Source organism: Lasioglossum baleicum, chromosome 11 (assembly GCF_051020765.1).
Source record: "Lasioglossum baleicum chromosome 11, iyLasBale1, whole genome shotgun sequence".
Lineage (NCBI taxonomy): Eukaryota > Metazoa > Arthropoda > Insecta > Hymenoptera > Halictidae > Lasioglossum > Lasioglossum baleicum.
The window spans coordinates 9,603,694-9,628,635 of NC_134939.1; the positions used below are offsets into that span (position 1 = coordinate 9,603,694).

The 24,942-nt window shown below is 47.8% G+C and overlaps 2 protein-coding genes across 7 annotated transcripts in view; both read right to left on the minus strand.

The window, feature by feature from the left end:
* The window catches only part of LOC143213453 (homeobox protein prospero), a 71,195-nt gene extending 62,723 nt beyond the window's left edge, over positions 1–8,472 (minus strand). For 2 of the 5 annotated variants that reach the window (XM_076433323.1, XM_076433322.1), the window contains exons 1-3: positions 5,520–8,470; positions 4,551–5,021; positions 676–830 (exon numbers count right to left, since the gene is read on the minus strand). In XM_076433323.1, coding sequence (XP_076289438.1) covers positions 676–830; positions 4,551–5,021; positions 5,520–8,138 — 3,245 coding nt within the window. In that variant the 5' untranslated portion in view covers positions 8,139–8,470. Of the gene's footprint in view, positions 1–675; positions 831–4,550; positions 5,037–5,519 lie in introns of all 5 variants that reach the window. The other 3 variants (XM_076433320.1, XM_076433321.1, XM_076433324.1) reach the window with 3 other exon arrangements.
* Positions 8,473–8,600: 128 nt separating this feature from the next.
* LOC143213454 (uncharacterized) overlaps positions 8,601–24,942 on the minus strand; it is a 109,317-nt gene continuing 92,975 nt past the window's right edge. For both annotated transcript variants that reach the window (XM_076433326.1, XM_076433327.1), the window contains exon 4: positions 8,601–9,098. In XM_076433326.1, coding sequence (XP_076289441.1) covers positions 8,686–9,021 — 336 coding nt within the window. In that variant the 5' untranslated portion in view covers positions 9,022–9,098 and the 3' untranslated portion in view covers positions 8,601–8,685. The remainder of the gene's footprint in view (positions 9,099–24,942) is intronic.

Below are 24,942 nucleotides of genomic sequence, written 5' to 3' on the forward strand. Positions count from 1 at the left end.
CGTAGGGAGTGGTCGATCCCTTGGAAAGCTCGATTTCGTTTGCATACACGGAATGGGATCGCGTAACCGGAACGTCTTCCACGGACCTGTTCTATTTTTCGCTGAACGAACACGGGAAATCAGGGACCGGCAATTCAAAAATTCATCAATCCGATCAACGGATCACCTCCGCGACCTGTGATCCATGTTCTTGGACGTTACACCGGGCGTTCTTGTCGGCGAACATTGGAGAACGTCGAATGCAAATTTCCGCGTACCCGTACGTTGTTATACTCTTTCCGAAAACGATACGCTAATTGACGAGCATGCGAGCAATCGTAAGGGAACTGACTGCCTTCGTACTGTAATTTATTCGCTCTCTTATCCGAAGGTGCGCAGAGTGTCCCAAATAAAACCAGCCGATCGATTATTACCTTCAATAAAATCAATTTTGTCTTTAACTTCAAGTTTAAGGTTTTAGTCTTTCTTCAATTGCAGAGTCATGTTACCAGACACATTACTAACAAAGAATTGCACAAGAAGGTGGAAGATCATAGCCATTATAATAGAAGAAACATTATCGTAATTCGTAAGGAGGCTTACGTTTCGATTGAGACACCCCGTGCACCAGATAAACGATTACAAGCTATAAACAGCCCCAATTCCGGCATGAATAGATAATTTGATGGTACTCACCGGAAATTGCTGAACCATTTAACCAGCTGCGCTGTGTTGTTCTTATTGAACTTGATATCGGGGAAGTACATCTTGAGGATGGACGAAGACGGGTACCTGACCCAGAAGAACATTAGCTTCGCCTTCCTCAGATGCATCGGCGTCAGCGTTGACGAGTTCACCGTGGTTAAGGAAATACTCTGTTGCTGTGTGATCGTAAACCGATATTTAAGCAGTGCTTGTACACTGCTCGTTAGACTTATACGTATACGTTCTTATATCATTGGAAGAGTATGGACCCGAAAGAATGATCGAAAGGCCCAGTAGCAAGATGGCCGGCCGAGCGATGCGACAATCGGTTTCTGTGTACGCAAATATCTCAAACTTAATCGTGTTTTCTTCGTATCAAATTGGATTAGAAATCGTACAAGCTGTGGATGTCGCGAGGGCAATAGGGGTCTAACGTTCTCGCCGAGGTTGGCCCACGATTGGCCGTATCCTCAGCGGAAGCCTTACCGACTCCTTATCGGTAATGGGATCTCTTCATGTGGTTTCATCGCATTCTTATTCGGCTAATCCGTGTGTTCAATCTCTCGCGGATCGTCTGTGCCTTCGGCTCGCTTTCGACTCCTCGAAGAACCCGATTCCGAAGATCGAACGACCCTTCTTTCATCTCGTAAATGGCGTCACGTTTACTCGGAACAGGAACTATCACACTATGACATTTCCATAAAAATTTTCAAATGACACTTTTAGGTGTATTATTCAAGACTAAATAATTCAAATGTTCTAAATATATTAATGCAACTTGATGTTTGCGATAGAATAGCGAAAATTGTTTCACAGAAATTTTCTTGGGCTGTTTGAGAAAAATTAAAAATAAATAGTGGCAATTGTTCTCTTCGACTCGTTTCGAGCAAGGTTCTCCTAGACACTCGATCCGCGTAAAGCCATCTAATTCCGCGAGAAAGGGGTAAAACGCGGGACGTTTACAATTTTTTACGAACGCCTATCGTTATTGGTGTTACTGTCGGCGTGCGAACTCTCTCAGCGCACAAGCGAAGTTGTCGTTTACAAGCGAACGAGTCGACAAGTGTAGCCGTTCCCATCAAACGTGCGCGCACCCCCGCGTCGCATTTTGCGCTCGCGGTAGCGTCGATGGATGATAACGAGATACCCGAGCTGTAATAAGGATTATTCCGCCCCGCGGCTGTCGAGCTGGTCCTTCCTCCTACGCGAGTAATGCGCGTTATACCCAGCCTTCTGTGTTTTACGAGCCCGAGCTGTACATCGAATGTCAAGAACGAGGCAATCGCTCGTAAACGTCATAATTAGATGCCACCGAGAACTCCTTTCCAATCAGAAATACTAACGCGAACGCGTATCATCCAGTAATTAATAGAATTCGTTCAAAACAGCTCTATTTTATAATCAGTATGTGCAACCGCACATCTTCTAGCTTCTAGAAATATTCGATAAACAAATCTGAAATATTAACCCTGCGTTACTCGCATGGGGTATCTGATTCCCAGTAAGTGAATTATGAGATGTGATATTAAATATTCGTACTGCTCGACAATTAATTACTTAGTGTATACATAGAATTTAATTACTTATAACTTCGATATTCGTATATAAAGATGCTTATTTACAATCTTTTAGCAACTTCGAACCAATTCTACTAATTCAATGCAATCCTGTATAAGTTGTGTATACGATAAAAAATAGAATTCTTCCTTACTATTTGAAGATGCCCACCAATCAATACTTTGTCTCAACTTAATCAGCTCGGGAGTCTCGAGACCAGCTCGACGCTCGATTACAGCGAAAAAATGCAGTTTCCGTGCAACGATGATGCACCGATAGCGTCGACGCGCCTCGCCACGCATTTGCCGCGTGTACCATCGCGTTTCCCGTCACGATGGAACCGGGAAGGAAATTCGGACAGCGCGCGAAGCATATTCGGATCCGTCGAAGGCCCCCATAGCGCTCGCATCGGGAGAGAGAGATAGACACAAGGGTGAATCCAGAGGAGAATGGTGAACAGCAGGTTGTGCCGCGGCCATGCGCTCGACCTACCCCAAGAGGAGGGAGTGAAAAAATGCGCCATTGATTTTACATCAAAGGCCGGCTAAAAAGGTGGTAAAGAACGCCGCGCGGCCGATCGAGCGACCCGAACCAACACACACCGTTGCAGTACCGACGTTGCACCGTTCCCGACGCGTTTACACGTCCACTAAACGCCCCCGCCCTACCCCGCGACATACGTCTTTTTTTCCAGGTTGTAAGCCCGATATTTGCTAGCGCTTTCGGTAAGTGAGAGAAGGCCGCGCTGCGAGAACTGCCCCCACGGCCGGGTCATGCGTGATAATCGGAGCTGCTCAACTTCTCGCACCTGCCTCGCCACGCTTTCAAACCGCCGCAGGGACCTCTCCCGACTTCCTCGGTTTCCGGTTGTTGCCGTAAACTCCAACGGGGGGGATCGCGTTCCTCTATTTTCTCATAGCGACAACTTTCGGCGCCAAATCCCGCCTTTTTTCGGAGCCAGAGATCAGCGAGAGTTTAATTAATATCTTTCTGAGGAGGCTGACGCTTTGAGAAGGCTGCAGGACTTCCCCCGGTTGCAGATTATTTTACAGCCGACCGGGAATTTCGACGGAAAGACCTTAACATCTATCTGGAGGATTTTCGTTTGTTGTATTAAAATCAATGGATAATTTTCAGAACAATTTTCTTTCTTTTAAGAAAGGAAAGAAGAGATGATGAAGAGACTAACACCCTTTTCGAGAATTTAGATACTTATGTTTAAATATGATTTTCCTCAGAATAATTTTTGTGTTCCAGCTTTTAAGAGAGTTTAGGAATTTACGTTCAAGTGGGAGCGTTTAGAACAATTTTGGTCCTTTACGAAAGGCTCCGTAGATTTTAATTAACTGTTTCCGAAGAGTTTCGGCTTTGTCGGAACGAACTAACGGGCAAGCATGGAACTGGAAGGTATCGCGAGCGAGAAACACAATGGCGGGGCCAAAGCACCGCCATGCGAACGGTCAAGTATAAGGAATCTAGTTGGCGGGAAGTTGACCGCTTAGAAAAGGAGTCTGCCGGATTCCCATGCAGCCCCGGAGAAGTAGTAGAAGTGACTTATCTACGATAAGTTGAGTATACGGCTCGTGATAGGAAGTTCACAGACCGCCTCCTCTCTCCTTTTCGCGGTTAAATTCCGAAATTGCGGGACAGATTATTGGCTTGCGAAGTTGGGTGAGACTCGAGGTCGAGGGTGGGCCGAGTAGGCAAAGAACTTTCGACCTCGCGCGTTGTTGCCGGACAAACTCTACTCGTAGGTGCAGCCAACATTAGCCTAACTCCGTGGCAAACTAATCTAACATTCGTCCGAGGTTCCTCCCGCCTCCTGGTATTCTCCCGACTTCCTTCTGGTTGTTGGCCGGCCGGCTTTTTCTCCCGGAGAACTCGACGTTGTTTTCCAAAGTTACCGAGAGAGCCTCGCGTTTCCCTTTTACGGGGGAGAGAATACATTCCCTAAGTATCGTCATCAACTCTTTCGCTTTGCTAACGCTTTTTAACGCTCGATTTTACGACGTCGCTCGAGCCACCGGCTCTTTCGCCTTGGCCTGTACACATACTCTTCCAGGTTTTAATATTAAAAGTTAGATTTTCGGTACATTCTTTGGAGAACGATCCAGACGTTCTGTCTTCAGCGATATTACCCGCGGTCTCATCGAACTCGACCGCCGATTAACAGCGGTCGTCGACTCTGAATCGTAAACTTTGACAATTCGGTAACTATTGCGCGAGGACACTGCGTTCTGGACGTTCTCCAACTTTTCGCTAGCGGAGACTTTTGCTCCGCGTTTGACTGTATCATTAGAAAAGGATATTGTAGGCTGCACTCCGTCGTAGCCGATGTCGCCATTGTTGCATTCACTGCCCCGGTCGTTGGTGTCCATCCTCAGATGTCCATAGTCTGGACTGCCATGCTGGGCAGCCGCCAATAAGGCAGGATGCAGGATAGCCGGCGGATGAGGCAACGGCGGGGAATCCCTGAGTTCTACACTTCCACCTGGAGGACTTGCAGGTAGATGATGAGATCCAGGGGGTGGTACCTGACCCGGATGACCCGTGTGAGGGTTGAAGAACGGCGAGTACGGCGAGAACACTTGACTCTCATGGAGACTTGGGTTTGGTATCGCTACGCTGGTTGGCAGAGACACTGGCAGCATAGGTGGTGGCGCGTGGTAAGGTCTCGGCGGAGGTGGAGGCGGCGGACTCTCGCTGCCCCCTTGCGAACAGCTACCCTCCTGCGCCAGGATCCTAGACACGGTCCTCGGGGTGATCCTCGTGTCCGTCACCTGTGAAGGAAAATACTAATTGATACCTTGATTTACAATGTGAAATTCAAGTACTTATCCTAAACATTTACGATTAACACCAAACCCACCAAACAATAAAACCAGTTGCCTCATAAAACTCAATTTATTTCGGTTTCTCGTGATTTTTATTATCATCTTCGAAATCTGAAACCGATCATTCGACTGGCGGTGGTAGGTTTAGTGTTAATACGAGAAATTGATAAAATATAGCGAACGATAAGAAAGCACTTTAAATAACATGCATCGAAAGATATTCTCTATGTTCAAGAAAGAAACTCCTATAAATATGTATGCTCGTTTACAATACAAAATAGCACACAAGATGGACTACATGAAGATAATTTTTTGTATGACATTACGAGAGCGTAAGATGATTTTGGACTAGAAGATCTTTCGATTAAACTCATTCATTTTTGGTATTGATACTATGTCACAAACGATTGTATGTTGTTTAAGGATTGTTTAGAGGATAATTACCTTATGACGTTTCTTCTTCGGGGTCATGACAAGCGACAGGGCCTCGTTCTGTTCCGAATCCCTGTTTTCCCTCTCGTCACTCCTCATCTTGCAGTATTGGTCACGTTGCTGCTGTTCTCTCTGCTGGTGTTCGCGTTGCTGTTGGTGTTGTTGCTGCTGTTGTTGTTGCTGCGCTTGCATGGAGGTCATGGCGTATAACGTCGGCGGTTTCGGCGTCTGGAATACGCTTCCGTTCGACCTGACATGAGGCGGCAATTGGTTCATTTGATTAAGATTGTTTTCCGTGGGGCCAGAATGAGGACCATGGGGCCCACCACCCATGAGTCCGATTTGAGGGAAACCCGTAGACTGTGTAGGAGGGGGCCCGCCATTGTGGGGCCCCCGTGGCCCGTTTGGGCCACCGGGTGGTTGTGGTGCTCCTCTATCGACTACTTTCGTCCTAGGTGATTTCCTTTCGAGTATTTGGCTCGCCAACAGGAGGTCCTTGTTCAATTGTTCGGCGGCAACCTGTGCCGCCTCGCTCTGTTTACCAAGATACCTCCTCTGCTGCACGAATCTCGCCACTACACTGTCGACTAGATTTGTTAGAGACGATGTGATCTCCGTTTTAAGGATGTCCGCCAACCCTTCGAGGTCCGCACCAGTGATATGTGGACCCGACGAGCCAATCGCGGCAGCGGATCCTCTAAAAACACTTAACCTCTCTTGGATGTCTTTGTGCTGAAGAGGCGCGCTCGCCGATTGCATTTGTGGCGTTTGTGGCGTGGACGGGCCAGTATTGCTTTGACTCTGTTGTTGTACTTGACTCGGAGGGGGTGGTGGTGGAGAGGTTTGTCGTTGGAGCTGTTGTTGTTGCTGCTGTTGTTGCTGCTGCTGCTGCTGTTGTTGTTGTTGCTGCTGTTGTTGCTGTTGTTGCCTCGCAGCAGCCTCCTGCTGCTTCATGCTTTCTAGAGCCTCCTGATGCTGCTTTATTCTCTCTATTGCAGCGTGTTGCTGTTCGAGGTAGGCTTTATGTTGTCCCATGTGATATATAGCTGCTGAAGGGTGCGTATGTTCAGCTGGTATGGCTGGGAGGCCATTGTACGCGGGTGGATGAGGTCGCGGTGGTCTCGGTGGTGGTGGTTGAGGTTGATGCTGAGGACTGGCAGGCGCATCACCGCTCTCGCTCGTGTCTGGCTCCATTCTGCTAGAAAGCTCGTCGTACTTTTGCTGCATTACCGCCAGCTGTTCGTGCAGCAACTTTAACTGACTCTTCAGGTTGTCCTTCTCCTCACGTTTCTGCCTGATCGTCGAAGGATCCTCCTCCTCCTCGATCTCCTCCTCGTAGCTCATCATGGTGTCGTTGGCACTATGCTGGAGAACGTGGTGCACGGTCTGCTGCTGTGGATGGTACAGTTTCCGTTTCTTGCAGCCGTTCACCGTGGTCGGCTGTAGCGCAGGACTGCTCCGCATCGTGCTGACAATGTTCTCCACTCGAGCACGTTTAATCTCGGTGGTCGGCGAACTGATTTCGGTTTTCGGTACTATCGGACAAGGCGAGTTACTCGGACTTCGTTTGATATTCATCGAGTCCTGTATCTCCTCCTTGACGGAAACCGAACCTGACCTTGGCTGCGTTGGACTCGGCGGTAAACTTTGCTCACAGTCCGACCCATCCAAATTGGCCCCAGGTTCCATACCAGCTTCGGCTAACGCCTCCTCCATAGCACGTGCAGCCGCGGCTGCGTCCTCGGCGCTGTCCTCAGCATCGCCCGGCATCACGGTATCACGATCACTGTGATTCGCGTTGTTCACGATATTATTTCCATCGACACTCTCCTCGCCCCCACTCTGCACTGTTCCACTACGCGCACTATCACAATTTTGTTGCTGAGGACTTTGTTGATGCTGCTGCTGTGACTTAAGTAGATCCGTCGTGGTGTTGTTATTGTTGCTGTGTATACTGTTATTGTTGTTCGGCTGTTCCGGTACCGAGAGCGCGGTGAGCTTGCGCCCTTGCAGTATGTCTCGAAGCATATGCTGCGTGAGCTCAGCGGTGGCGGGATCGTCACAATTAACCACAGCACCGGATTGCAAATTCGCGGCAGAATCCATGCCGGCGCCAGTCATCCCGTGGCCGCCCTCTGGCGGTGAACCACCGGCGTCACTGGCCTGCTTGACTTGTCGTCCGAGCAGCTCGTTCAACATCTTGGTGGGGCCGTAACCCGGTGCCCCGAAGAAACCGAATGCCGCGTGGGCGGAATGCTGCTGAGCAGTGGGACCCGTCGTAGCTGTACCTATGTGACCTTGACTGCCAGCTGCTCCAGCCTGTTGTTGCTGGAGCTGTTGTTGTTGTGGTTGTAATTGTTGTTGCTGTTGCGACTGTGACTGGTGATGTTGCGACGGCGGTTGTTGTTGTTGCGTTGGCACGTTGCCACCGAAGATCGAACCGTATATACCGCCGCCGTGGAAGGATGGCCGGGAGGTAAAATGCGGTATACTCGAATAGTTGTTGCGCGGCTCGCCGGCGTCCACGCGCTGTCTGGTGCGCTTCTGCTTCTTCTGGAGTTGCTGTTGCTTGCTTTCGGTGGTTGCTCCGTAGGGGGCGAAATACTCGGTCTCCTCCCCCGATGACATCATCGGCCGTCTGGTTGGTCGGCCCCCCGAAGGCCTCCGCGTCCCCTCCCCGCCAGGGTTCCTTGTCACCCCTCCCCTTCACGCTTGAATAGCCCCTCGTGGCTCAGCGCGCTGCCTCTGCTTCTCTACTCCGTACTCTCCGGCAGTTTCCCCTACCACGGCCGCCTTTCCTCCTCGTTCCTTCTACCTTACGCGCCCCACTCTGACCGCCGATACTCTTCCCTCTCCACTTTCTTCGTCTTTACCGTTTCCTTCTCCTTCTCCACCGTCGCCACCGCCTCCACCGCCACTTCTTTTTCCTCCTCCTCCTTCTCCCGCTGCTATGCCGCCGCCGCCGCCTCTTCTTTCTCCTCTTCTTCTTCCTCCACCTCCTCCTCCTCCTCCACCTCCTCCTCCCCCTCCTCCTCCTCCTCCTCCGCTGTCGCCGGTGACGACGACGTCGGCAGCCTTCTCCTTCCCAACAAACTTTTGCTTCCTCCTCGTCTCCTTTTCTCGCACCACCTCTTCCGCTTCTTCCGTCGTTTCTCGGTTTTTCTGCGCCTCCTTTTCACTATTCCTCGCCTCCCTCCTTCCGTCGTGGGGTGGACGCCAACAGCTGGGGCTTCGCGATGACTCGGTGCCGGCGATTCGTCTTCGTCTCGGAATGACGACTTCTTCTCGCGACGCGGGACACGTTCTCGGGACCGTTTCCGCAACTTCTAGTCGCTATTGCGATCTTGCTGCGATGGCAATTCAAGCCGGCCACGCCGCTTCCATTTGAGTCTCTACCGTTGTTGCGTTCCTCGGCGACAGTCGATGAAATGTTACTACTCCCGTTAATAATTACGGGAAGCGAAGCCGGTGATCTCGCGGGTGGAATCCTCGTGCTCCCGCCTGGGAGCTGCATCCTTCGAGCTCACCAAAGGGCTGGCTGCCCCTCTCTCCCTCGCCTCGATTTTCGTTACCGCGGTTCTTCTTATTCGTCTGCAACAGAAATAACGTTGGGAACCCCCTTTAGTTTCGAATACGAAAGTGGCTCTCGCCTACGCTACTACGGTCAATGAAGGGGAATCGATGTTAGACGGAAAAGTTATACTGAACCGTCTCCTGTTTCTTTTTTTTCTTTTATTTTAGACCTGGTCTGTATATAGACGCTTCTTCACTTCCGTAGATAGAAACCGTCTACGGCCTACCGTCCGCCGCTATTGTTGACTCTCTCCGTGACGCAACTTTCCTACACATAACTTTTATTACCTTAGAGAACGACTCGGTGCAATATTGATGCGTAACGTGCTTACTATGAAATTCTTCGAAGTCTAGAAACTCGCTATACACATATGTATACATCCTCAGAAGCTATAGACATATTTATCGCAGACGCTTTTCATTTCCACATTCGACTTTCATTCCCTCAACTTTACCGATAAAAAATTTATCATTTCCATTCGACCATCAGCAAGTAATGTGCATTTACTTCATAAAAACTCAGGGAATCAATGCAAAAAAGTGCATCGGTTCATTGCACGAGCTTATCAAGTTATATTGAGAAACGTGAACGAAGATGCCGAACACTCTCGATTAAAAATACAACGGACAGAGTGGTCGTCCACCCGCAATACAGACACTCTTTTTAAACTTTGGCTGTCTTGCCGAGAGTTTCCGCAGACATTGACCACATAGGGGATGTCCACGTAGGATCGGCCGAAGAAGAAAGTAGCCGGAGGCCGAGGAGAGACCATAAGAAAATTACTTGCATTAAATTTCTTATTCGAAGCGCTGTCGTTGATCGATAGGCGGCAGGGGGACGCAAAAAAGTAATTGATAGCGCGAATCCTTGGTCATAGACCAGCACACCATCTGGCTTGGTCAAACTTGTGGAATACTCTGCGCATACATACTCTACACTTTGAACAGACCCCGCAAACTTTCCCGATACAGTCTTTGAATTCGAAAGAGTCTCGATAATAATAACTCGCATTTATTATGCACTGTGCGAGTTGACAGGTATGAAAAGTAAAAATAACGTTATTTAATGAGTGGCTAAAAACATTTATCATTTCATCAACCGTAGTTATTTACTTTATCAATTCACTTTAAATTCTAAAACTAAAATTTTTATTGTAATTGTTAGAAAATAATAAGCTGATCTGCGAAAGGTTTTTTAATGCAAATAGTTAATTTTCGATATTGATATAAAACTTGGATTGGGGGGGGGGGGTTGTCTTCACGGGGGAGGATTCTCACGACGATGAAGGATAATCGTCCGACCGTTCCACAAATTCATTCAGCGACGACAAGGCTCGATCGTTTCACGATTCAATTGCCGATACGCATAAGTGCGTGAGTACACGCGAGTCGACCTTCTGCGTTTGCACGCACGCAGTTTGATACGAGCGCGCGCCGGCTGCTTAGTGTGCACCAATATCGCCGCGGCGATATATGTCTGCGTGAATGTGCATGAGATCCCGAAGCAACAGCTGAGCAGCTTAAAGCACCTGCGCTCAATAGGCCGACATATTCCATAGTTTGCCTACGCACGAGCCGCCTGCGTTCGAGGACACGAGTACTCGTCCCTATATATCGACAGAGCGACTAGACGTATGTATACGCGCGGCTCATGAAGCAACAAGGAGGCTCAAAGAGAAATGCGTATATAGCAACACGTGGCAAAAGCGGCGAATTGGTGGAAGCACGGAATCGTTGTACTTTTTTTCTTCGAGCCGACGCGCATGAGCTTTCAGGTCTCTCTCTCTCACACACACACACACAGACACACACACACACACACACAAACACACCACACAGTTCTCGACCGTTTACGCGATCGTGCGTACGAAAGGGATAAACGGGCTTAAAATTTATTTATTATCTGCTCGTTTCTCCGACGCGCGTGCTATTGAATATATTGATCACTTCCGCCGTCCGACGGAGATTGTTCGATATTAAATATTAAAAGGAAAAAAGATACTAACGAAAAAAAAAATGGTGTGCGTATTTTAAAAAATATAATAAAACCAGCCCCGATGGTTAATGGAAACATTTATGAAAATAGAAAATAATTTACTATTCAACAGTGTACGAGAATTACAAACATTTAGTCGATCGCACAATAAAATCTGAACAATTATTACCACTGACTACAAATCTTTGTCTGGCTGTGGCGTGCGCGAATTCACGAGGTACTAAAAACGTGTGTATTGATTCAAGTTAATGGAGTTGTTTCATTATTTTTATAGAACAACCTAGACATTCGTATCAACCCTTCAGTATTAGAGATATATAATGAGACGTACAATGTTGGAAATAATTATTAAAAACTCTATTAAATACTCTAGTTAAATGGAACTTCATTTATTTTTATATAGAGACTGTCAAGTTGGTGGTTAGATTTACAATGTCCCTTTATTTGAAGAATGACGAGCGCAATTTTTAGCAGATTCTGACCGTCACATTCGGTCATCGTTCTATTTCAGTATATTTCCAAGTTTTCGAGCCTTTCCCCAACAGAAAGATTTCGTTCGGAGATACTGCTCCCTGGCAATTATCTTAGGCAATGTGCGGGGGGTGTAGTGAAAACGGTGACATATGGTCTCGGGGTTCGATAACGTCTACAATCGTACCTGCCTCGAAGAACGTAACACTTCGAGGGGGGTCAGGAACTTCTGGCCTTCCTACCGCTGATCGGTACTTCCCTTCTGGGCCGTCATGCGTGAGGCGGTTAGAATAAAAAGGTGCTCCGCCGGAAATGGTTTTAGGGACTCTCCCACAAGGTCCCCCGACTCGGAAGTCGACACGTCGGGCTAATTGCACGCGAAGAACGCGGCCAGGAATCGCCTCGTGACGCGTCAATACCTGTCTGGCGAAAAGCAAACGAAATATTTCCTCCTAAAATCGATTTGGAAAAAATCAATATCATGTCTGAGATGCTGCTAAATTTCTATTTCATTGAATAAATTATTTTGATTGTATGGATTGATTGAGGTTGTAGCGAAAGGGTTAATGTGTGATTTCCAAGGGGTGGATCTATTTATAATTTTCGATTGGGGGTGAATCTTGACGGACAAGTTGGTTTTTGCCGAAGCCGATCGTTGTGCCGGCTAATGACGTCGCATCGATCACTTTAACGAAGCGAAAACAGTCTGATGAACCACCCACAGCCATTTCCTGTGCGTCATGCGATATTTACCGTTTAAGCAGGTGACTTGATTTGAAGGGGTGATTACAGGTTATGCCGGTGGGGTTGCTGCCGCGAGATTAGAGAACGATTCGTCGAGTGGTACGTATTCAATGCGGAAATTCCTGCAAAACGGAACGAAAGGCGTGGTATCGACGAGCGGATTCAGATCGGAGAAACATTAAAGAAAGAAAGACGCGGCGAAACAAAGTACCTCTACCCGGGAAAAAAGTTAAGACCGAGAAGAGGGCGGTCGGGGGCCAGCCTTCAAAATTAACTGTTGATTACGAGTGCAGGTTAATGGAAGGCTGGCTCATAATTCTGTCGACTTTTTCCCGGAGAATTTTCAGCATTAAGGGGTTACGATCCAAGGTGGCTATTGTTTCGAGCTATCGACGTTGATAACTCCCACCTATAGGTCCGGGTAATTAAGGAAGACCCGAGCGCTGAGAAGCTCGAGGCGAGGAGAGGAGCGTTCTCGTTATTCTCTTACCATCGATCACGCGGGGCTCGCTATCGGTAGATCAACCTTGTATGCGATTTCAAAGGGAATACTTCGAATCGAAATTTTTTAATGAATCCGCAAGTGAAAAGAAAGAAACGTATATCTCGTAGCCATCCTGGATCCCCTTCTTTTGACGGACGCGAGCCACCTCTCCTCCTCCGCCGCTATCGTCGCCGAGGACAGAAAGTATGAAAATCAATAGAACAGATATGAAATTTCTATCGACACCGTCTATAGCCACCTTCAACTTTTCTTTCTTTCCACCGCTCGGCAAGTCTTGGCTCCTTGTCGCTGCGAGAATCTAGACCGATTTTTCTATTTCAACCCTCTGGTCGTCACGTGTCTGATTATTATTCGTATCACATCAGACGTAGTGTAAATTCTGTACACTTGTAGCATACAGTAGCATACAGAGCGAACATTTGAATATTTCGTATTTATTACAAGGGTTAAAATTAGTTCAATAAGGCTTGTCATCATGGTCTTCAGGCTGATCGAATTCGGCTCGACTATTTTCGCCGGCAGAGGAGCACCGACCGGTCGAATCCGCATCGAAAGCGAAACAATACTTTTACTTCGCAGCCCTAACAACTTCCTTCCGGGCGTTAGGGCGGCTTACAAGTAGGTATCAGCAGGTTTCTACACGGTGGGTATCACATGGTGCACGTATTCCACATGGCGTACGCGCGGCAACGCCACGACGGCATGTGCACTGGAATTCCACCCCCCGTAAGTGTCATGTGGCGCGAGTGTTCGCAGGGGGTTGCATGGGAACCCGGCTATGGTCATCAGCCCATGTCCTTCGTGTGTACGTACGCCACCGATCCCGCACGCATAGCTATGCTGCCGCAGCGCCGTTCTCCCCCTCGATAGAAAATTATTTGTAACATTCGTTTCATTATTATCCGCAAAGTGACCCAGCACCCTTCGCCGGCACGCATCCGCAGACACGTAAACACACCCGCGTGTTTCGTGACGCCTAATCACGAGTACATACGCACATAGTCATCGTGGGAGAGGCAGAGAGTGAGAGAGGGAGAGATACAGTCGGAGACACAGGGTTGCGCCGCATATATACATAATGACGCACGCACACAAAGGACAGGGGCACGGTGGCTCGTGTACATACACACACGGGGCTGATACGCGTTCTGCATATTATCGGGCTGCTCCGATGCAACAAGTTGACCGGGTGTCAATTGATGTGTTATTAATTGGAGGTTAATTGCGTTAATGCGCTGCAAACCTCGCCTCCCGCCGCTCGCCGATGCCACCCCCGCACTTTACCCCACGCCCCGCCATGCTAGCCCACAATCTACCCGACTGTTTTATTATTATTTTGCATTCGAATCGTTTCGATTCACTGGCACGCGCCCAAACCAAACTTCGCGAGACGGGGTGGGGAAATAGGGGGCGGGAGAGGGAGGACTACGAGCACCACCGGGAGAGCGAGAGAAAGAGAGAGAGAGAGAGAGAGGAGGGATCATTTAAAAGCGGCCGCCTGTCACCGATTTTCATAATTCACAGCTCGTTAAATTTGTTTCGCTTTTTACCTCGCTCTCCGCGATTACGCCGACCCGGGGCCATTAATCTACCTTCGGCCGTTTTCAATGAGTTTAATCGCGTTTCAAAAACAATGTGGGTCAACGCCACGGTCGTGTTATTCCTGGCACACGAGCGTGACCTTTCCTACGTTTTCATTTCGATTTCGGTCGCCATTCATGCCGCATTACAGATAATACCGGCGATAATGAGCATCGCGTCACTTTTATGAGGTGAGCGCGCGCGCGCCGATCGCATTTTTCGGTTTACCGATGTGAATGGAAACCAACGTGCCGCCGTGAAACTGGCCGTGACATTGTGCTCGCGTTTCGTATTTTCGAATTGCCTTTAACGCTGGCATCCCTTCAAATGTTTACATGTTAACATTTCTCTGCGGTGCTATTGCATTTGCAGTTCCTTTTGTAATTATTTTCTGCAATTATTGATACTCCGGACTGTGTACTGTTTGATCAGTTTTCACAGAAACCACAGTTATGAGGTGACATAATTTAGGTTTTCAGGGCTAAACGGTGTTTCCACGTTGGTTGGAATGTTATCTTCGATCAGGTAAAATTTCAACGGAAGTTCCGACCGTAATATTTTAAAATATCAAAGGAGAGGGAAGCCTGTGAATCTGGGGGGACGATCAATTTATCGGGGAAGAAAGATTTCACCGCGCGTTTCCTTTATACGGGGTAGAGGACGGTTGTCCGGAAAACTCCCCAAGCTGCGATCGCAAATCTCCTCGGAGAATTTTCACGAGACGTTCACCGGCCTTCCTCTGAATGTGTTCCCATGACTTCTCTCTGTGGGAAACGCTAACGTCTAATATTGAAAGCTACAAAAAATCCTGCGGCGCCCTTCCTCCGCCTTCTCGAAAGGAAGTAGGAACAACGGTCCTTGCCCTCAGCGGCGTAGACATTACTTCCCGAGGGGGACCTTCGAGGTATTTAAACTTGCCACGGTTCTAGAAGAAACTTGTCGATAGAAATGAGTCTTATTCTATAAAATAATTCACTCGCAACTGACGATCAGTTTGTTGTTAATATTTTTCCGTCGTGTCCTACCTCATCCCTTAGCCTCACAGTCTGACGTTCAAAGTGTGCACACATTTTAAGATATTTTATGTGTAACACTGTGAGCATTCCTTTCTTTAAAGATTCTAAACTGTCTGAAGTTGTTGTTTGAATTTTCATAAAAATTGTTATTGAAATAGCAAATGGTAATAAATGGTAATTTATTCAGGACGATTGCATTCGTAATATGTAGAATCATATAAATGTTTACAGAATAATTTATGAAAATTCTGTATACAAACATTATATGAAGATTTGCAGTCTACTAACTTTGGAGATATATTGCAAAAGAATGGAAAGCGAAATTTGGGTTCGGCAAGGTCTCCCTCGTTCGACACCACTGCAAGATCAAGAAGGCCCCCTTGCTAGTATTCAGGTGGTTCAGCCGGGTGGTGTCCCCCGATTTAAATGTCCAGGTATCCCCCGGCAGTATTCAGGTAAGGTAACTTCTCGAGACAGGCTTCCCTCTTGGCCGTTCCCCAACGCGTAAGATGGAGGAGAAGGGGCAAAGAAGGTAAAAGAAAGGTCTCCTTACGAGCTGAGGAGCGCGTGCCAGCTGCCGTTACAAGGCGTAACCGACATTTCGGCTTCTTGTTGCCATTGTTGGCAGCCCCACCGAGGTCGGCCTAACGTCTTGGAGCACACACGGACCCCAACGACCCCTACTTTTCCAACGTCTTCGAAGTCGCGTGAGCCAGCCGGTTGACTCGTGCCACGGCGGAGTAACTGTCTAGCCACTTCCTTTCTTCAACGTCGCATTTTTCACCTCACTATGATTTCATCGAGATAAGAATGTGTCCCAGACGAGGATACATCTTGCGGTTGATGACCATTACCATCGCCCTTACCCTTAAGTCAGGGCATCTTCAAATTCTAAGCATCTACTAAAAACTTTTATTCACCCAAGCATTAATTCCGGTTTCGATAAATTGCTGAAACTAAAAGTGAGAGAGTTCCTTGGTTTCAAAAATTCCATACCGCATTTGCAGCGGTGAAAAATGTTCGATTACTTATTCACGGTAACCAAGATCGATTTACATTTAAAATTAGAAAACGATGTAGAAACGAATTTCCAAACTGGTGTTGACCAGCGATACCAATAAACCGATAATCGTGCTAAAAATGGTACAGTCAAATAAAAGGAATTCAATAAAATTTTCATCGCTGTTTCTATTAGTCTGTCGTATTATCGCTGCGGTTTATTAACCAGGTTATAGATCTTATCTTAATTTTTTGTCGGGTGTGTTCAATCTCTCTAGGTCGAGTGCAGCTTTCAACTGCAATCATCATTACTGTTTCTATCATTGCGCATTGTTTATCTAGACACAAAAATTAATTTTTGCGCTGATAGATCATGCTCCTACTAAATGTGAGATGATTAAAAGGATAATTAAAATGGAAAAATCTTGATGATTTCATATAATTTATGTGATCGAAATAGATCTTATCTGAATTTTTCAGCTGGTCGGTTCAATCACTATGCTTGCACTGCGAGCATGCAGCTTTTAGGGTAAGAGCTCCTCCTCCTTTCCCGGTGCCAAGCAAGAGGCCCAGATTTGGGAGTCGAGTAATCAGTGAGAAGCAGATCGCGGAGAGGCTTAACGACAGATTCGCCGGTCTCTTTCTCTGTTTGCTTTTTATTGGCCACGGGCTACTTTCCCGAGGTAGTTATGTAGATACGTCCGCAGCATATTGGCAAGCAGGAGCGGGCCAGGATTATCGGCATTATTGTCGTTGGCATTTGGAGGTGAGGTCTCCTTATGGCAGCCGGCCAGCGTGCTCTCCAGCTTTTTGCTGCGCCGGCTTTTTCCCGTCGTCGTCGGCATTACCGGCCGTTCCGAGATTGCTTAATTATATTCAATTGCCAAAGTTCCCGTGCTCTCGGGCGTTTGGCTCGCGAGATCCTCCGGTATCCTGCACGGCCGGAAGCCGCGATCGCGAAAAGTATGCCAGGTACCGAACAATTGCGAGATCCCACAGTTCTTCCGCGCCGTTATTTGCGGATTTATGTCTCCAAGTGCCGCGGAACAGAAATAAAGAGAAGACGCATTGCGCCCCGGGTATGACGGAAGTCTCAACGGAACGCAATATTCTAAAGCCCATTGTCCAGGGAAACTGGACAAAAAGGCTATGGGCCACGGTTCAACGTTTATTAAGGCGATCGTATTGCTCTTGCTAGACGCGATCGTCGATTCGAGATATCGAGCACGAATGTCTGCGTTTCCCGATTATCTCTGCCACGCAGCAGACCGCAATAAAAAACAAATGCACGATGGTGGAAAGCAAGATAGATATCCGGCCAGAGATGGAAAGTCATCTTTTGGATCTAGCGAAACAGATGCGGGAACAGATACGCGCAGAATGGGATCCGCTCAGAGCGTGCCACGGCTTTTGTTGCAGCTGGACCTTGGTCTACATTCCTGGTCCTGGACACGGAATGCATAGGACACACCTTTGATCGCTCACCAAACACCTGGTTACTGAGAACCGATTTATCGAGCGGATATGGACGGATTTCGATCACATATGTATACTTGAGTGGCTGCTAATGGCTCGGTGTACTCGAGTTACAAAGTCTAATTTGATTCTTCCAGTCTGATCTTATCGCTGCTGGCTTGTGGTGTTATCCTTTAAGCAATGAGAAAGTTGATGTTCATTGTAGTAAAAATAGATCATGCTTCTGAGAAGCAATTCAATATTTTCTAGAGATTGCACATTACGGAGGATTAACGGAGACCAAGTATACAGTGACAGCCATGTGGTACGTACATTATCCACTGTTCTATAATAATATTTAATATATCGTAAGCTTGATGTACATGTTGTGAATATAGGGGAGCTTCGATTCGTACATCAAGGCTGATACTTTTCATTTTGTAATAATTTGTAGCCATTCTTACAGGTGTACCAAAGAAACATATGATGTTTCAACTACGAAGTGCACGGGAGTATATGGCTGATACCGAGTGTGGCTGCTGCCAGACAGCTCCAGAGGAAATTCAAGAAACGAGGGGAAGTGGGTACGAGCGCAAAGCAGGATCTCTTCTTCTTGACGTTACGAAGTTGAACGCGGCACGTCCGCGCGAATCTCCGTGGAACGACGCGCGGCGAGCGGTAGTCTGATCGTTTGAGCCAATCACGGCGTGATTGAGTATAATGGACTTGCGTCTTGTCCCCCAGGCCAGTGGTTCTCGCTTCTCAGCGAGTCTGCCGTACCGGGCCGTTGCTCGGCCCTTTCGATCGTCGGGCGATCGTGCCAGCCCGCACTTGGGTTGAACACCCGTGATCCGTAAGTGACTAGGGCACAGGATGAAGGCTGTGCTCGAGTGAGCGAGTGAGCCTGTTGGTATGATAATGAGGAAGGTGACTTCCGACGATCCATATATCGCGGAGAGCGGCCAAGAGAGAAAGACAGCCGGGCCGGGTCGGGTCCGGCCGGGTGCAACGATAATAAGCGGATCGGTCGGAGAGGGGTATCTAGAGGAACAGAGATGCAGCGAGGAGGCTGCCGACAGTGTGGAGGAGGAGAAAACGAGTCGTGTGTATGGGTTACGCGTAGGGTCCACGGGTTAGTCAAGGAACGGACACTCCAATCCATGCAACACTCCCCCGATCCTACGATTTAGCGTAAGCCTCGACCGGGCCTCTCCTCTTCTCTGCGCGTTTCCTCCTCGCTCCACCTCCTCCTCCGCAGCAGCACACACGATTCCCTCTTCCTCCTCGTCGCCGTCTCTTCCTTCCGCGGCCCTCGCCCGTAAATTGACATGAGAGACAGGACAGAGGAGAACGACGTGCGTCACCGAGTCACGTGTGTGCACGCGAAACTGGCTTGAGGAGCGGAAGACTGCTTGTGGTCCGCGTACACGGCACCCAGACTCCGCGCGAATCGAATTACGCCAGCCACCCGCTTAATAGACAAGTTTTTTTCCGAGCCTAACTGCGGCCGAGCTCTGTCAACCAGCCTTTCTTGGAACTGCTCGAGCCTTTCTCTCGGATCCATTCATCCTCGTTGCTTCTCAATCTCAAGAACGCGTCCGCTAACGCTTCATTCTCATGATACGCTACGATGTAGGTATCAGTACTTGTAAAACAATGCTTGGATAAAATGCTGCGCTTCTTTTATTGATTGATCTCGTGGCTTGTCAATGGGGTGACAGGAATTCGCCAGTTAATGAAGGTCAAGAATATTTTCCAGGCAATGATCAAGGTTACCTCTTGGGGTAGCCAAGGTGTAGCCTCTTGCTACAAATCTTTTCTAAAAGACTGAACGTGAGGTGTACACGCTAATCAACCACTGAGAGCGCGAATGGTGTAAACACCTGGCGACGCAGAAGACGAAGAGAGTCTCCTGACAAGAGCAAGTCAGATATAAAACGAGCGACGAGTGGGCGAACCAATTTTCCCAAACGCCGTCAATTTAGCTAACCAGCTAAATTCGCGGACAGGGCAAGGAGGGCTGGGGACAAGAGAACCGGGTGAGAAAAAAGCGTCTAGAAAAGACTCAGGAGGGAGGAGGGCGGGGAGGTGGGGTCGAAGTGGTGGAATAACGCGATGCGTATTTGCATGAGAAGCGAAGGACTGGCTCTCTCGCGGATACGGTGACGCCGGAACAGGCCGGTTCCCAAGTGTCGGATGAGCCACGGCGCGGTTAATCCAATTGAGTCAATTTGGGTTAACTTGAAGTCGTCTAAACAGCTTGTTTAGACGACCCATGATACATGCGTTACCGCCGTGTATCCGGCCCTCTTCCTTCCTACTTTAACGAGATCTTTCCAGATACGAGACATCGACACCCTAATTGTCAGACGGGTCCCGAAGTGTACGGGCCAAGTGTAAGAGGGTCCCTAATTTGCCATGGTTGATCTATCTCCGTGTTCTTTCACTTTTTTCCCTTCATTTTCAAGAACAGTCTGGCATGTCAAGTATTGTTAAACGTTTCAGGGAAATATTCATCTTTCCGTAAGTGGAAGTAGACTTTCAACACTCGTACAAATGACGGAGCTAGAAATTGTTACCTCTAGATTTTATGCACCTATGGTAAAAATAACTATTGTAATTATATTGTAGTCGTACCTGATTTGAAAATGAATTATAATAACGCCTTTGAAAATATCAAGCAAGAACTTTTACAATAATTGAAAACATTTTTGTTTATGAAGGTAAATATTCGCCATGTCGTGGCTACAAACGAAAATCCTGATATATCAGTACGTGACTTCAAAGCTACGTTAACAAATGTATTCATGCGATTTTCATAAGAAGTTACAAACATACCACTCCGACTCTTTAGTAGCTTTGGTGTTAATTAATTAAATGCAGCGGGTGAGGAAAGTTTTCACGCACCCTTGCCACGAGCTATAGACGGTTAGAAATAGTGAAAATGGCAATTTTCAGACGACTTTGATTCTGTAATAAATTAAAAAATTCTTTACATCTTTCAATGCTTGTCGATTATTCCTGTATCGATTGATTTTGATGAAATTTTTATGAGATAAAAATTGTGCATACATCATCTAGTAAACTAATATTTAAAATACCTAAAAAAACAAATTCGAAGAATATAGTCCAATTTTTTAAAAATGATTCCTCCCCTCGCTGTATCTCTTGATGTACAAAATTGGTTAACACGTGTACCCTGTAATTCAAAGAATTTGTGAAATGCGATCAACAGAGAATATTCGAAGATTTTCCGGCGCAACGTTGATGACGCGATGACGAGCTAGAGTTTGCAGAATCCCCGGATCTTTTCGCGAGCGCGGTTCACGGATTCCAGGAGCCGGTGCACGGGGCGTATTTACTATAATGCCGTCCAGTATTTGCAAGCCCGCCGTTTATTTCACGGAAAGAATCGATTTCGATGACTGTCTGCCCTGGGATGGGGCAAAGGCGCGTCTAGCTAACCACCACCTTCGTGGATGATGTAGTCATTGAGCTCTATGCTGCTCTAGTGCGGAGAACGCGAGTATTTGCTCAGGGTACACACTAGACTTGCCTCCCCAGCTGACGTTGATTGAAGGAATAAGGGAAACGGTGAGCTCTCTCAAGTGCCCGACCACTACCACCGTCGCCCATCACCACCACACCATCAGAGGCAACGGTACGACCACCGCCGGCACCGGGTATTACGGTCCTCCCTGTTGCAACCCCTGCAGACCGACCTCTAACCATTTACTCCTCCACCGTCTCGACCAACTCCATCACCGACGTAGGATCATCGCAATGCGCGCCGCGCCGTGCAGCGCGCGCGTACCTTATGCACCCGCTGCCGCCGGTGCAATGCGCCGCTTACATCGAAAATTCCTCCTCTTTCAGTCCACGCGTTAATTAAACAGAGTTTACGTGGTTATAAAACGAAACCTTGCGGCAGGACATGAAAGAAAGGGAGAGAGCCGGAGGAGGCGGACGTGGCGTCCGGGACCAACGAGGAAAAGGGTGGACGCTCAGAAAGAACAGGAAAAAGTTTCCTGTGGATACGCGACTGGATATCCAGAGCAGAGAACGAGACAGAGAGGGAGATATAGTACTGTGGCCCGTGATATCGTCGTCGTTCGTCCCGAAACCGCCCAGAAAAAAATAACGATTTTCGCCGAGGAAAATCCGTTCTCGTCTAGACGCAGGATCGCGCGGCGTCGGAGGTTTCCGGGGAGGAAAGAGAGCGCGTGGATGCTAGAATGAGAGGCGTGTGGTGTCGGTTGGTAATCAAAGTGTATCGAGTGGCCGGGTAATGTTAATGAAGTCACAATGCGAACACCTGGGGCGTGAGAATAACAGGGAAAATAAAAATATTATCAAACGCGGAATGTTTTGAGTGCGCGCGGGACAAAGGGGATATACATAAGAGAACGCGAGAAAAAGCAGTAGGGGAGAGAGGGCAGAACGGCAGAAAGGACTGTGTGGAGTGTAATAAACCTCATTAAGAAATTGAATGCACACGCTTGCCGTGCCGCTGGAAAATGAATTGATCGCGCGCGCGGACTCGCACGACGGGGATCCGACAAAAGACTGCGCGCCTCGCTCTGCCGCCGTGTGTTTCCCCGAGATACGGTGTAGGCGGGCGTGTATCTCAGATCCGGAACTTGTTGACAATGCTACGGAAGGCGATACACCTGGATGACCGCGAGCGATCGGACAATTATTGACCCGTCGCACCTGGCCGGACCTCGGAACGTTGCTAGACTATACTTTCTCGTTGGCTGGGCCACGTGGTCAGTGAAGCTCGTCTCCTCGGTTCCTGGAGAGGCCCGGTTAGGCTTATTCCGTGACGTGCTCTCTCTCTCTCCGGACGCGATCACGCCCGATTATTTACATTGCTTCCGAATTAGCAAATAACGTGGAGGAGATGCAAGGGACGCGGAAACACGCCGTGACCGCCTCTTTCCGCAAGCAGCTCGCTTTGCTACACCCTTTGTGCTGGTCTCCTCTTTTTTTTCGAGGCCCCGTGATATTCCCCACGATTCGCCCCACTCGCCAGAGAAAAGCCTTTTTCAATGAGAATGCTAATTAGCGATCTGCATGGCCGTGCGTGCGGATACGCGCTACGGTATCGCGTGCAATATCTTGCGGACCGGTCCTATGGTTAACCCTTTTGGCCCTGTCTCGAGCTGACTTGACGTTGACGGTTCCACCAACTCATTTTACTGGCTTTCATTAAATTCGTCGATTACGCCACAATGAAGCACATAGTATATAGTACAAGTGAGATGTGTGAAATCAAAACAGTCTGAGTCCATCAACTGAACAAATTTTAAAATTTTTAATCGTCATTTTTGAACAGTTTCTAGCGAAAGTATTAAATGGACAATAGACAGATCGAATTGAATCACGTCTGAAAGAGGTATACATGCAGAAACATTGTGGCGATAATGTTTCATTTTCGAAATGGAGCTATACAAGTTCTGTGCATCTATATACCGTTCGTTAATCGTTGACGTTATGCGCGTATTGTTGACCATCCAATATTTATATAATATATTTCAGTACTATTGAGTTGCAGCAATTGAACAAATGTTTATAAACGCTACTCGAATAATTGGCTGAACCAGAATTTCGGTACTAAATCGACTCCCCACTCTCTCTCTCTCTTTCTCTCTCTCTCTCTCTCTCTCTCTCTCTCTCTCATTTTTCTCCGAATTTGTCGGGTGGATTGAGTGGCATCCATAGGGGGTTGGAAAAGGGTGATCGGCCGGTTAACATCGTGTTGAATTCTCGGTACACTCTCCTCCGCTTTTTGCCTTCATTAGGGATCCATCTCGCTGCGAGCGAATCCTCTTTTCTTCGCTTTCCCCTTCCTTCATCTTGGCGTATCTCTCGCCGACGACTTATTAAAATATAACTCTCTCGCAATTAGTCGACTTTACAGACTTTCTTAGAATAGTGGATCGTGGTGCGTCGAGTTTGCACTTACAAGTCGGTTCGTTATTTTTTGTGTTCTCCAAATGAATATTATTTATGATGTTGCGTTTTTGTCCTCGTAATTAATTTCGAAAGTTTCAGAATATTTGCATTTGCATGAAAACACGGGTCAGAAAATGTAGACCATAAATGGTCGAAGCCCATTTACGGTGCTGGCGCGAGGGTTAGGTCCCGTCACCGATTTGGGATCATTGTTGGCAAGTATTTCGAAGTTCCCTTTTCACGGCTTTCAAGAGGGTTAACCATGCTCGACAGGCGAAGTCGCGTGGAATATCAACTTAAAAGGAGCGTGTTGAATCTTGGGCGTTGAACGTTTGCAGCCATAATAATCGTCCGGTTCGTTTGACAAGCAAAGTAGCTACGAAGACAAATGGCTCTCCTTCAATACTGTGCCCTGTTGCCCATCGATCGACCTACGACCTTAAGCTAGATCCGCTCTCCCTCGTCGCTCCTTTTAAACTGATACCTTCGACGTCATTAAGCGCGTCGGCATACGAACTTACCGTATGGCTCTCATTAAGGTTTAAGTCGAACATAAGTAAGACGCGGCAAATGGTCGGCCCGATGTTAATGACACGTCGTTTTCAGAAATTCAAATTACGAAGTAGACGCTTAAAAAGAAGGGACGATGAGGGGAGGAGGTGCTGCTTCGAACTGATTTAACTGCATCCGGAAATTCAATCTGACAACCAGGACGTCTTCGTCGTAGCCAGGCCACGTCGCAGATCTCCGCTGCTGCCTGGATGCTGCGTATCGTTATTTTCCGGTGGTTTTTCATGGAATAATAACGAGGAAAAGACGACGCGATACTTATCGCTCATGTCCGTCGTAAACTCGATCGCGCAGGCCTGGGTTCTTACGGAAGCCGGTCACATGTCCAGTTAATTATCTGACAACGCCAAGGCTGCTGGGACGCGTAGGAGGCATTATGTCATCATTCCGTGATTTGCTGTATCGTGTAATTTGTGTTCTGCTTATAGGTATCTTGACCAAGCGGGCACGAGAAGTGTAATTTACGCGAATTAAACCGCGCTGCACAAAAGCATTCGCTATTTAAGAACAAACACGCGCTATCCTGAGTATTATGCCTGTGGACACCAATCATCAAATGACTCATTC